This window comes from Mus caroli, chromosome 11, assembly GCF_900094665.2.
Source record: "Mus caroli chromosome 11, CAROLI_EIJ_v1.1, whole genome shotgun sequence".
In the NCBI taxonomy this organism is placed as follows: Eukaryota; Metazoa; Chordata; class Mammalia; order Rodentia; family Muridae; genus Mus; species Mus caroli.
This window is the reverse complement of record NC_034580.1, coordinates 56,677,057-56,690,457: the sequence shown is the minus strand read 5'-3', so window position 1 is coordinate 56,690,457 and position 13,401 is coordinate 56,677,057. Positions and strand designations below refer to the sequence as shown.

The following is a 13,401-nucleotide window of genomic DNA, read 5'->3' as shown; positions in this document are numbered from 1 at the left end:
AACAAATAAATAAAAGGGAAGAAGGTAAAACTTAAGCTGGGTGTGGTGGCACACATCTGTAATCATGGCTCTTAGGAGATAGAAACAAAAGATGTAGTTAAAAACGAATATCAAGGTCAGCTTGGGCTGTGGAGCCCTTGTCTTAAGGAAAGAAAGGAAGGGAGGGAAGGAGGGTAGGGGAAGGTTCCATCCTTAAACATTAGAGTTTTTTGTTTTTGAAGCGGTCTCAAGCACATGAGTCAGGTTTCCAACTTCCTATGTAGAAGAGAGTGACTTAGAACTCCTTCATCTCCTACCTCCCAAAGAGACACAGGCATGTACAAACACACTTATGTAATGCTGATGACCAAACTCGGGGCCTTGAACATATTAGGCAAGCATTCTCCCAACTGAACTGTATCCCCAGCCTGAAAAGCACTTTTCTTAAACTTCATTGTGTACCTGAGTCCCCAGAGAGACTTGTTAGCACAGAGGCTGCCTAGCTAACCCCCAAGGTTTCTGATCTAGTAGGTCTGGGTAGAACCTGAGAATTTCTGCAGCATATTACAGCTGCTGGTGATAAGATTACAGTTTGAGACTCACTGCCTTAAAATCTTCCTTGCAATTAGGGGAATGAGTATTTCTGTTGTGGGAATATGTTCTCTTATTGGGAGTACGATTTAATTCCTACTCTTGATACCTTGATACCTGTAGTCTCTCATTAATATCCAGATGTTTATCAAAGCTGAGAACATCCAAATCCCACTCCTCAGTCTTTCCTCCCTGTTTGTCTCAGCCCCTGGTTCTGGCTGCCCTCTGAGGTCCTGCCCATGCTCCCTGGCCTGTTCTCTGCCCACCGTCTTTCCGTAGACACTTCTATTTCATTCTCCCTTTCCTCCATTCTCTGCATCCTCTTCTCTAGTTCTTCATCTAGCGCATACATTCTTAGGACTGTTCTGGTTCCGAGCAGTCCAGCAGTTCCCTGGACAGACATACTGCCTTGTCTTCCTTGCAGTTTAGAACATTTTCTAGTATTGACAAATCTGTTATGAAAGAGGAAGAAGCCTGTTGGAGTTAGGATAGGTGGATTTCTCCATCTTTTTCTTTTTTTTTTTTTTTTCTTGGTTTTTCGAGACAGGGTTTCTCTGTGTAGCCCTAGCTGTTCTGGAACTCACTTTGTAGACCAGGCTGGCCTCAAACTCAGAAATTCGCCTGCCTCTGCCTCCCAAGTGCTGGGATTAAAGGCGTGTGCCACACGCCCGCCACTCCATCTTTTTATTCACAGATTTCTCCTCAGCCCAGTCTTTCTCCAGAACCTGCCCGTTCCGCATGGTGTTCTTTGATCCTCTCACAGTCCTGATGCTCTCAACAATTCCCAAATCCCCTTACCAACCAGGAACACCTGCTCCAAGCTGGTGTGACATTCACATTCAGACCCTTACATGGAAGGCTACCCTCTCTAGTATCTGGCCAGCTGCAAACTGTTGGGGAATCAAGAGGATCTCTCTCTCCCTTCCTCTCCCCAAAAGTTTTTGGTACACCATTCCCAACCTTTTTTCACAACTTCATTTGCTCTTGAAGAGACATCACAATCCCTGACTGCCTAACAATCTGGTCTCAACCCCTCCCACACCCCTGTAACTCACCTTGACATTTCCTGCTGTTGTTTGCTTCTGATGGCTTCTCACATTTATAGTCCGTGTGAGCCTCAGAAAGGCAAGTTTTGTGCAGTTCCAAGCTTCTCCTACTTGAACAAATCGGGAGCAGGTGCTTTTTTGTTTTGTTTTGTTTTTCTATAAAAGCAGGACAGAGAGATTTCTCATTATTCCAGGGAAACATCTCCTCACTAGTACAAGAGTACATTTGCAAACCAGCCTTTCAAAGAGCTATTTCAAAAGCAATAAGCAAGTGGTTCCATGGTGAGGATTACAAACACACCCTCAGGGTCAGTCAAGGGTGAGGAGGACAGTTCTAATATGGCAAGACACATTGGGCCAGACTCCATGAGAGAGTGTCAGACATCTTTAAAGTGCTGTATCACAAACAACTTAGATGCAAGCAAAGGAGAGCTACTTAAACTAGGTGTACATATCATGAAGGTGTTGATTCACAAGATGCTTGTGGAGAATTTGAAGCTAATTGTTAATGTGAGAATGGGGAAAAGCAATATTTTGTATTATTGTAATATATATTGTTATTTTAAAATAAGCATGTATAATTAAATAAATTAGATATTATAAATAGACATCTGGCTATTTGATTTCTATTTCTGGAAGTTTAAGTATTCACAATTGATACTTGTTTTTACTTTTAAAAGTTTTCCCAAACTGACCAAAGATCTTATTTAAGTTGTAGCATTCATTTTTATTATAACACTAGGTGACTAGTTTGGGGTGTGGTGGCACATGCCTTGAATCTCAGCACTTAGGAGGCAGAGGCATGTAGATCTCTATGAGTTTGAGGCCAGCCTGGTCTACATAGTGAGTTCCAGAACAGGCCAGAACTACATAGTGAGACCCTGTCTTCTAAACAAGCAAGCAGACCAACAAAGCAACAAAATACTAGGTAAGCTAATAGATAATATAGAAAGATGTTAAAAACTATGTTAATATTTTAGCATTCAGATTTCAGAGATAGAAATCATTCTGGATTGTGCTTTCTTTGTGGTTTTTTTTTTTTAATGAGCTCTAGAAGAAGCTAAACTATCAATGTGTAAAATCTGATGTTACAGTTATAATGTATGCACCTAGCTTATTATTTAATGTGTATCTTACATGTATTCTGTTATTGTTATGGTATATTTTGCTAGGCTGATTACAGGTTTTGGTGGAATCACTCAGATGTATAAACAAGAAGGAACAGTAAAAGGAAAAATGTTCTTTTTCTCAAAGCACTGCACAGGTTTACTTAATTAGTTTACTTCATTGTGATACTGATAACTACCTGTACGTGTCTAAGGCCACATTCTTCATAAAAAAAAAAATAAGTTACAGGCTGTGTATTATTTTTCAAGAACATAAGGATTGGGTTGAATTTTCTTTTATATATTTTTATTTAAAATTTTTTGTTTTTGTTTTTCAAAACAGGGTTTTTCTGTATAGCCCTGACTGTCCTGGAACTCACGCTGTCGACCAGGCTGGCCTTGAACTCAGAAATCCGCCTGCCTCTGCCTCCCAAGTGCTGGGATTAAAGGTGTGTGCCACCACTGCTCAGCTTTATTTAAAATTTTAATTAGCATACACAGCATTAGGTTTGATTATAGCTTTTTTAAACAAAATTTCTGCTGGTTTTCTTTCCCTCGACCCCCATTCCTTTTCTTCTACACACACACTTTTAGTATTTAAAGGCTAGTTCTCGTTTTGGCTTCTAGGCTGGCTTTGCATGCCATAAACCTAAGCAATACTCTTGCCTTACTTAATCTCTAGCAGATGTGAATACAGGAGGTATGCACTATAACTCTCTAACTCAAAGGGGTTCCTTTTTTGGGGGGGGAGTTGGAAAAAGTCCAAATTCCTTATTAGTATTGAAGACAGACCTTAGACTAGGTATCTTGTTAATTCTCATGGCTACTGCCCTTGCACAAAGTAATGTTTACACTTAAGAAGGTTTTCCATTGCTGCATATGGTGGTGCTCACCCATAACCCCAGCACTCAGTAGGCACAAGGTGATTAAAGGTTTGAGGCCACCCTGGGCCACATACTTGTGCAAAAAAGGAAACACGGATGTTGAGGCTGTCCTGCTGCTGCCTCCAAAGTGCTGAAATGACAGGTTCCAGCAGGCCCATCTAGGATACAACAAAACCGCTATGTCTGTCCATTCAGGGGGCTTATTCTCTATTTCAGAAGCATAAATGGGAGAAGGGTTACAGTAGATGGTACACATGACCTTAACCCAGACATCAAGAAGTGGTAGAATGAAATAAATGTATGTAAGCTAGTTTAAGTACTAAGGACAAAGCTAAGTCTGGGGTGAGAGATGAGCAGTATAAAAGGGAGGACTTGATTTTGGGACAGGTGACCAGGGCTAGCCTAGCGTGCTAACAGGGCGGCACGGACCTTGGAAGAAGCAGATTCTGCTCACTCCAACATCTCAGGTCAAAGGAATGGTTCATGCAGAGGCCTCCAGACAGAACTGTGCTTGGAGGCACCACCGAGAAAATGGGCCAGACCCTGTAGGGTCTCTCAGCTTTGACTTCTCCCCTGGGTGAAATGAGAATGCTTTGGGGGGAGGAGCATGTAAGCAACAACAAATCTCAGTTCCTTGCGGGGAGGGGGGATCTTCTAAAAAAACAGTCTTAGGTTCAAAACAAATCTAAGCAGAAAATACATAAAATTGGAGCTGGAGGGACGATCAGTGGTTAGAGCACTGACTAGCCTAATCAATGCTCTAGGGCTGCCCAGCACTGGGAAGACTAGAAAGAATTCCTGTGTTGTCCCTGCCCAGGCAGCCTTCTTAAGTCTGAATCTACCACCCCTGCCACCTCCAGACACACACACACACAAAGAGAGAGAGAGAGAGAGATTGAGAGAGAATATGCTACATTGGTTGTGCCTCATGAACATACTTGCATACTTAATCACCAGCTTCATAGTCTGTATTGTAACAAAGGCCAGTTACAAGAACTCCCCACTTGTTTGCTGAAGTGATTTTTTTTTTTCTACAAATAGATAACTAGGTTTTCCAAACACCTCTTCTGGTTTATCTTTTAAACAGTTGAATGTTCACTCATGAATCGATAAATTGGCCCTCTGGATCATGTCTGTGTGTCACAGCCTCTGTGTCCTGCTGTGACTTGCTCTTATCAGAAAAGACTGGAACCAACTTCTCCTGGTGGTCCTTCAATCCTGTGTTTGCAGGATGCTTTACACCGAGTTCAAGTTGGCTCCTCTGTTTCTTTGTCTTTTGTGATGGAGCCCAGGGCCTTGCACAGCTGGCCAGCCGTTCAGAACTACACTCTAGTCCCCCCCACTTCAGCACTGGATGACCCACTTGGTTTCTGTGCTTGTTGCCAGTAGGCTTTCCTGTTTCCTTCATGGGAGCTGGGCACACCTGTGCTTCCTCTTGGAGAGGTAGGATGTCTGCGGTGCACTGTGTTTCTGACCTCTATCAAGAAACACGAGACAGAAAAGACTGCTTTGCAATCTGTGGTGAAGATGGAACACATAACTTCCTCTTGAGTTAGACAAAGACACTGAATCTGCAGTTCTTCTTACAGTTGGGGGGAAATAGGGAAATGTTTCTTCATGTTGCCAGTTACACAACTATAAATAAATCCTGATTAGCTACTAGGACTGCACTAAGAGAGATGATGTTAGAATAAGAAAATAAGATTACGGCCAGGCTTGGCGACATAACCATTTGATCCCAAAACTCAGGAGGCAGAGAGGCAAGGGGATCTCTAAATCTAAGGCCAATGTGGTCTACCAGAGCCAAGGATATATAGTGAGACCTGCCTTCACACACATGGGAGACCGGGGGGAGCACAAAACAACAACAAAGAGAATAGTTACTCAACAGCTTCCCTTTAGAATAAAGCAAAGACTGTACAAGCCTCACTCTGTGCGTGGGCGTGTTTGTTCTGGAATTTACTTTCGATTTGGTTTTTGAGAAAATGTCTCACTCTTTGTCCATGCTGGCCTCAAACTGCTTTGCTATGGACTCCTATGTTCTGGGGTGACAGGTATGCCCCACCGGACTAACATCATCCTTTCTTTAAAAAAAGTATTATTAGGACTCCTAAATTCTATCACCCAGGGTTTCTCGGGTCAGCAGACTCTCATCTCCCACCAGTAGCCTCAGCATTATCTCTACAGGTGACCCAGAGGCCCAAAGAGGAAATCCAAAGCCAACCTGGGCTACAACATGAGTTTGAGGACAGCCTAGGTTGTATAGGGAGACCTGGTCCCCGGGTTGGGAGGACCTACGTAATAAATACAAGCAAAAGAAATGTAGAGGAAGTCTGAATGCCCAACTTTCAGCTGTCCTTGCCATTAGAAATGATATTCTGGGGACTGGAGGGGTGGCTCAGCAGTTAAGAGCAATGCCTGCTCTTCCAGAGGACCCAGGTTGAATTCGTAGCACCCAGTAAGTGGCGGCTTACAGCCATCTGTAACCCTGGTTCTAAGGAATCTGACACCTTCAAACAATACATTTACATGCAGGCAAAACACCAATGCATGTGAAATAACTTTTAAAGAAATGCTATTCTGTGAAAGTAGTAGGCACGTGGCAGCCAAGACACAGAGCAATGCTTTGTCACGAGGAAGTGCTATATATGGATTTCCCCTTTTGTCAACATGTTAAACAAACAAACAAACAAACAAACAACCTGGGGCTGGAGAGATGGCTCAGTGGTTAAGAATACTGGCTGCTCTTCCCAAAGGACCTGGTTTCAATTCCCAGTACCCACATGGCAGCTCACAATTGTCTGTAACTTCATTTCCAGGAGATCTGACACCCTCACACGGGTATGAATGTAGGCAAAACACCAGTGCACATAAAACCATATACTTGAGGGCTAAGATTTCTCCCAATTTAGTGATTGTTGCTGCACAAAGGAAACTCAGGGAAAACTGGAGCTGGTGATTTCTTCTGGTTTGGTTCGGTCCAGGTTCCTGTCAAGGGGCCAGGAAGTTCACCAATCACTTCTTTTACACCCTTGTCTCAGATATAGACACAATTTTTTAAAAAGGCAGTTTATTTGTCTATACTGCTATGAAAATATATTTGACTTCACTGAACCCCTGGTATTATCTCAGGGCCTCTAGGACTCCTCAAAATCCACAAATTGAAAAACACTGTACTAGCCAAGTGTGGCAGTGATTATATTTAAGAGAAAGTGAAGGTTGAATTGTTCTATCAGCTTACTTACATATCTGTGTGTGTACACACACCAATGTGTAAGTCTGTATTATATGTGATATATACATACATATTATCATATACATATATATACACATATTATCACATATATATGTGTATATATATATATATATATATATATATATATACACACACACACATACATTATATGGTGTGTGTGGTACATGTTTGTATATATGCTGTGTATGTGTTTAGTATGTATAGTGTGCATATGTGTGTATACATGTGGTATATATGTATTTATGAATGTGTATGTATATGTGGTATATATGGTATATATGTATATATGTGTGTACAGGTGGTATGTGTGTATATGTGTAGTGTGTATATGTGTGTATGTGTATATGTAGCATATGTGTATATATGTGTATGTAAATGTGTATGTGTGGTATGTCTATGTGTGGCATATTTAAGTATATGTGTATATGTATGTATGTATATATGCATGTATATGTGATACTGAGGATAAAACCTAGGGCTTCACAGTTCCTAGACAAGAGCATAAGCACTAAGCTTCAATCTTAGATTTGGTAAGTATAAATAATTGGCTTCTTAATGCTGTTTGTTAAATCTGAGTATATCAGGGAGACAGGTGGATCTCTACATAGCAAGTTCCAGAACAGCTGGGACTACATTAGAGTGATCTTATCTCAAAAAAAGAAAAGAAAACCAAACCCAACAAAATTAACAAGAAACATTTACTGTCAAATAATAGACATGGCATGTAATGTTGGAAAATTACAGCCTTCTCTGGAAGTTTTCCAATTGGCATGATAACCTCAGAGATATTCTGTCCAGGCTCCCCTTAGAGGAAGGAGCTGACACACAACTGGGCTGTAGTTATTAGCTTCTTCAGGCCCTCAACATTGGTTAGCAGCCACACCCATCCATTAGGAGATGGGCTCAGTGCTGGACAACTCCTGGTGTGGTTTGGTTTGATTTGGTTTGGTTTGGTTTGGTTTGGCTTGGTTTGGCTTGGTTTGGCTTGGTTTGGCTTGGTTTGGTTTAGTGGTTTGGTTTGGTTTGGTTTTTCAAGACTGGGTTTCTCTGTGTAGCCCTCCCTATCCTGGAACTCACTCTGTAAACCAGGCTGGCCTGGAACCCTGAGTTCGGCCAGGGTTCCAGTCTTCTGTCTTCCAGTGCTGGGAATAAAGATATGCACCACCATACACAGTTAGCTCCTGATTTTTGGCTTTAGAACTTTCTGCTAGGTAGGCTCTCAAGTGGTCAAACCAGTAACGTGTTTTACCTTCATTCATTCCTGTCTACCATTCCTGAGGAATAAGCCCTCCAGGTCAGTGTCTGGTTTCAGAAAACTGAACCATGGGTGCCCTTGGATCATTTCACTACATGTTTGTTTTTTTAAGAGAAAGCACATGTCTAGGTGTGTGTGTGTGTGTGTGTGTGTGTGTGTGTGTGTGTGTGTGTGTGTGTGCTGAGAACTGATCCTAGGGTACATTATGCATGCTAGGCAAGTGTACTTACACCTGTTCTTATACCCCAAGAGTTATTTATCTTTTGTTTTTCAGACAGGGCTTCTCTTTGTAGCCCTGTCTATCCTGGAATTCACTCTGTGGACCAGGCTGGTCTCAAACTCAGAGATCCGCTTGTCTCTGCCCTCTGCCCCAAGTGCTGGGATTAAAAGCATGCACACATACCTTCCCCCCAGCTGCTTTATTCTTTTTAAACTAAACAATAACATGCATAATCTCTTAATTATAAATCTTTCTTTTCTGCTTACAAATACTGTTTCTTTTAATTAAACTGGTACAATATCCGTTGAAACCCGTGTCTCAATTCAAAATGCACAAGTAACATTAAAAAGGCAGAGCATTCTATTGTAGACACTTCTGCATGAATAATGGTTTAAACTGATAATGAAAGTTAGGACTTACCTGGAATTTTCTGACAAGGTGTACATATCGAGAGGGGGTGGGGAGTATGTGCGTGTGAACATGATGCCTCCAAAGTCCAGAAGAGGACATTAGATCCGCAGAGCTGGACTTGTGAGCCACTCAGATCCTCTGCAACGACAGTCTACGTTCTTAGTTGTCAAGCCCAGCCCCCTCCCAAGCCTTACCCTTCAAATGCTTTCTTGCCTTCTGACCCTTCACTTGAGGTTAGAGCATCTTAAAACCATCAGAGAAGCTGTACTTGATTGATACTGAACACAGACACCCATAACTGGCCAAGATTGAGAGACGCTGGAATTGTTCAGCCCAGAATAGAACATACACATGACACCCCGCCACCAAAGACTGGGTGCAGAAGAGGGCATGGAGTCAGAGAGGGTGGATGATTACAGGGAAGCAGTATCTTCTGGACACAACAGCACAGCTGCACATATGAACCTGTGACAGCACACACAAGATCGATGCAAGCCCAAGCAAGACCAAATCCCAGTGTGGAGAGGGGAGCTGGGCATACATGAAGTCCTTGCTCCTTCTGAAACTTGCGGTAAATGTAATCTCCTTAAGAAGAGCTGGGGCCAGGGACTCAAGAAGTGACTATGAGTCTGGGTAGTGATAAATATTTAATAAATCCTGTTCTGGGGTTCCTTTCCACCTAAGACCATGTGTTCCTGGATGAAAGACACACACAGCCTTATTTTTTATTTTTATTTTTTAATATTTTTTATTACATATTTTCCTCAATTACATTTCCAATGCTATCCCAAAAGTCCCCCCAGCCTTATTTTTTTAAATATGTCTTATGCAGCACAATAGCTGGACAACTGCCTACCCTCCATGTTGTTAGAATCTACCTTCCCATCGATAATCCCAAGCCATCACTCACAATTTACTGTTCCATCTGGGCTGCTCTCAGCTCCAGCCAAGCAGTCCTCTGGCCCCTAGTCTATGGCAGCTCTTCTCCCTCCTGCTAGTTCTTCCTCTTCCATAGCGGCTCCCTTCTCTTCCTCCCTCTCCTCTTCCTCCTAGTCCAAGTCCAGGAAACCTAACCCCCCACCTATGTCTCTTCTTCCCAGTTATTGGCTGCTGGCATCTTTGTTTACCAATCAGAATAAACTTGGGGCAGAGTACCTCAGTATCTTATGTGCAGACCAACAGTTTGGGGGGACCCAAATTAGCCTTAGAAACCACTACAGGTCTGTCCTCAGGTACAGACAAATCCATTCCTGACGTTACTAGGTAAATATGTTGCCTTCTGGGTGAAGCGAGGGAGGGCCTGTGAGATGGCTCACTAGACAGGATAAAGGTGCTTGCCACGTCACCAAGGCTACCTACCTAAGTTCCACCCGAAGGTCCCACATGGTGGAGGGGAAAACCTGACTCCTGCAAGTTACCCTCTGACCTCCAACATAAGGGAGCGAAAGCACACACACACACACATTAAATACCTGTCTTTTAAAAGGTGGGTAGGGGGCTGGTGAGATGGCTCAGTGGGTAAGAGCACCCGACTGCTCCTCCAAAGGTCCAGAGTTCAAATCCCAGCAACCACATGGTGGCTCACAACCATCCTCAACGAGACCTGGCACCCTCTTCTGGAGTGTCTGAAGACAGCTACAGTGTACTTACATATAATAAATAAATCTTTAAAATAAAATAAAATAAAATAAAAGGTGGGTAGGTGTTGGAGCTAAAACTCAGTGGCAGAGCACTTGCTTAGCGTGTGTGAGGCCCTGGGTCTGATCCTCTACATCTAGGAGAGAAAAAATGTTCCAGCTTGCCTAGGCCCCCTCACTACTTCCTGGATCTCATCTTAGGATGCCTTGTGCCACTTCTGCGGACAAGAACTAAAAAAAAAAAAAAAACAAAAAACAAACAAAAACAACAACAACAAAATGGGCTGGAGAGATGGCTCAGAAGTTAAGAGCACTCACTGTTCTTCCAGAGGTCCTGAGTTCAAATCCCAGCAACCACATGGTGGTTTACAACCATCTGTAATGAGATCTGACACCCTCTTCTGGTGTGTCTGAAGACAGTTACAGTGTACTTAGATATAATAATAAATAAATCTTTTAAAACATTTTTTTGTTTTGTTTTCTTGTGTTTGGTTTTTTGTTTGTTTGTTTTTTGGTATTTCAAGACAGGGTTTTTCTGTGCTTAAGAAAACAATTTCTACTTTACTGCTATGGTTTGGATGGTTTGAATGTTCCTCAAAGTTTCCTGTGCTGGATGCTTGGTCCTCCGTGTGGTAAGAAGTTGAATTGAGAGACCGTGACATGGGGTCTTTCAAAAGTGAGTTGTTATACAGCTGTTAACACTGGTCCCTTCTCAGTCTCTGGCTTCCTTGTCCTGTGATCTCCTTCTGTCCCATAGTCCCTTGGGAAGCCTGTTTTCATGAGCTCCTTGTCAGAGCTGGTGCTTTGTTGTTTGGGGTGTCAGCCTCCAAAACTGTGAGCTACATAAATCTCATTTCTTTATAAGGTGCCAAGCCTGGGGCATTTTGTTCTAGCAATGGAAAATGGACTTACCGTGTCTGTGGTATTCTTTTTTTTAGGAAAAGAAAATGGACTAGAGACACTGCTTTCAGATTCCTGACCTGTCTCAAAGCTGAAGGCTTTTAGGGCTTCTACCTGGTTGTCAAGATGAGTTCCAGAGGGCTGGCTGGAGGTACGGCTCAGTGGTTAAGAGCACTGGCTAGTCTTCCAGAGGACTCAGGTTTGATTCCTAGTACCTACATTGTGGCTCATAGCCATCTGCAATTGCAGTTTCAGATCGACACCCTGGTCTGGCCTCTGCAGGCACCAGGTGCACTCGTGGTGCACATATATGCAGGCAAAACACCCATACACATAAAATCAGAGTGGGGGGGAGGGGGGAGGAGGAGGAGGAAGAGAGGAGAAGGAGAGACAGAGAGAGAGACAGAGAGAGAGAGAGAGACAGAGACAGAGAGAGAGGGGTGAGAGAGGTGAGAAAAGTGAGAGAGGAGTTGTTTCAGGGGCAGGCCATGAAATTGACAGCAACATCCCCAAACCTGAACACACACTTAGGTATGGGGTCACACATATTGTTTACCATGGCTTTGTAATGCTTTCTTGAGCAAAAGTTGACTATCATTTTTCACCTGAACAATCAGAGAAAAAAAAAAGCCCGAAGCAAACTGGTAGTTGACTGGCGTGATGAAGCGTCTCCTTAGAAAGGAGGTTGTGAGCCTCCCTCAGACGTCTAGAGACCCCCAGAAGGCGCAGGTTCCAGTCAGACCCTATCCCTTAGGTGGGTTGTGTAGCAGTTTGCGGTCTGGATTTAAAAGGCGGCCCCCGGAGTTTTTGTTTTCAGTGTCTGCACCGCCTCAGCGACTCCCGGGGCCGGAGTTCAAGATCCGCCCCTTAGAGGGTGGCTTCAGGTCAGGGCGTGGCGGGCCTCAGCTAGCCGCGGGCGCCGAGCCAAGCCGAGCCCGCCGCCCGTTGCTAAGCAGCCGCGGTCTCCTCCCCACACCCCTGCTCGCCAACTCGCTCCAGTGACTGCAGACTCGCCCCGGTGCCTGGCGCCGCGTCCCGGGGCGCGCACTCCTTTTCTCAGCGGAGGGAGCAGGATTGGGGCGCATCGTCCTACAAGACGCGCTGACGTCGCACAGGGCCGGTAGTCGGCGCGGAGCGGCCGGCGCGCGCGCGTGCGTTGGGCGCTCCCGCGAAGCAGGCAGAAGCCGCCACCGCGGCTGTGCGGGTTCCAGGGCGGCGGCCGCTACACAGCAGCGCCGCGGGCGCAACAAGCCGAGGCAGCCGCACCTGCGGGGATGGCGCGGCCCCGGCCCTGCACCGCTGTCGGGCGCGCGGGTAGCTCCGGGTACGCCCAGTGACGGCGGCGGTGCCCTCGGCCGGGCAGCGCCCAGGCCGCTTGGTCAGAGCCCCGCGGCCGACGGCGGCCCGGGCCATGAGAAGCGACCGGGCCCAGGCCTCGCTGACCCCGGCTCCGCGCGGCGGCCCGTCCCGTTTCCGCTCCGGCCTCTCGGCATGAGTGTCCGTCCGGGCCCGGGGCCGTGGCTGCCCCCGTCCCGCCGCCCGCGGGCGTGCTTGGGGCCCTCGGGCCCGCGGTGCTGATCCCGGCTCTCCGCCACGCCTGCCCACCCTAGCGCTCTATGTCCCGGGGGCGCGGCCATGGAGGTGGTGGGCGACTTCGAGTACTGCAAGCGGGACCTCGTGGGACACGGGGCCTTCGCTGTGGTCTTCCGGGGGCGGCACCGCCAGGTGAGCGCCGCCCGCCCGTTGTCTGGTGCAAAACTGGGAAGCCAGCGCCCTGGTCCTGGCTGCTGGGCAGGGCTCCCCGGGCTGGCCTGCCTTTGTGCTTGCTGTCACTGTCGCAGGGTTTGTTTTGGAGGCCAGAGCCGCTAGGCTGAGCTCCACCTACCGACGGGCGCAGAGCCACTGATGTTCTTCCCTGACAGTGCTGGGTTAACCGAGGTGCGCCCGGGGACTTGCTGCTCGGAGAAGCCACTGGTCCCGAGGCGACTAGGACTCCAGTGTTTGCACAGTGTAATGTGCTTGTCCATATTGTGGGTCGGTGGATCTTTGTCCCTTCTCCCCGCCCCGGGCTTTCCGGAGCTTGTCACCTTTATGGTGGATAATTGAACACCCAGCG

At 45.7% G+C, this 13,401-nt stretch overlaps 1 protein-coding gene across 3 annotated transcripts in view; it reads left to right on the top strand.

The window, feature by feature from the left end:
• The first annotated feature begins 12,409 nt into the window (after positions 1-12,409).
• Positions 12,410-13,401, top strand: part of Ulk2 (unc-51 like autophagy activating kinase 2) — an 85,867-nt gene continuing 84,875 nt past the window's right edge. For 2 of the 3 annotated variants that reach the window (XM_021175564.2, XM_029483193.1), the window contains exon 1: positions 12,434-13,010. In XM_021175564.2, coding sequence (XP_021031223.1) covers positions 12,921-13,010 — 90 coding nt within the window. In that variant the 5' untranslated portion in view covers positions 12,434-12,920. Of the gene's footprint in view, positions 13,011-13,401 lie in introns of all 3 variants that reach the window. The other variant, XM_021175563.2, reaches the window with a different exon arrangement.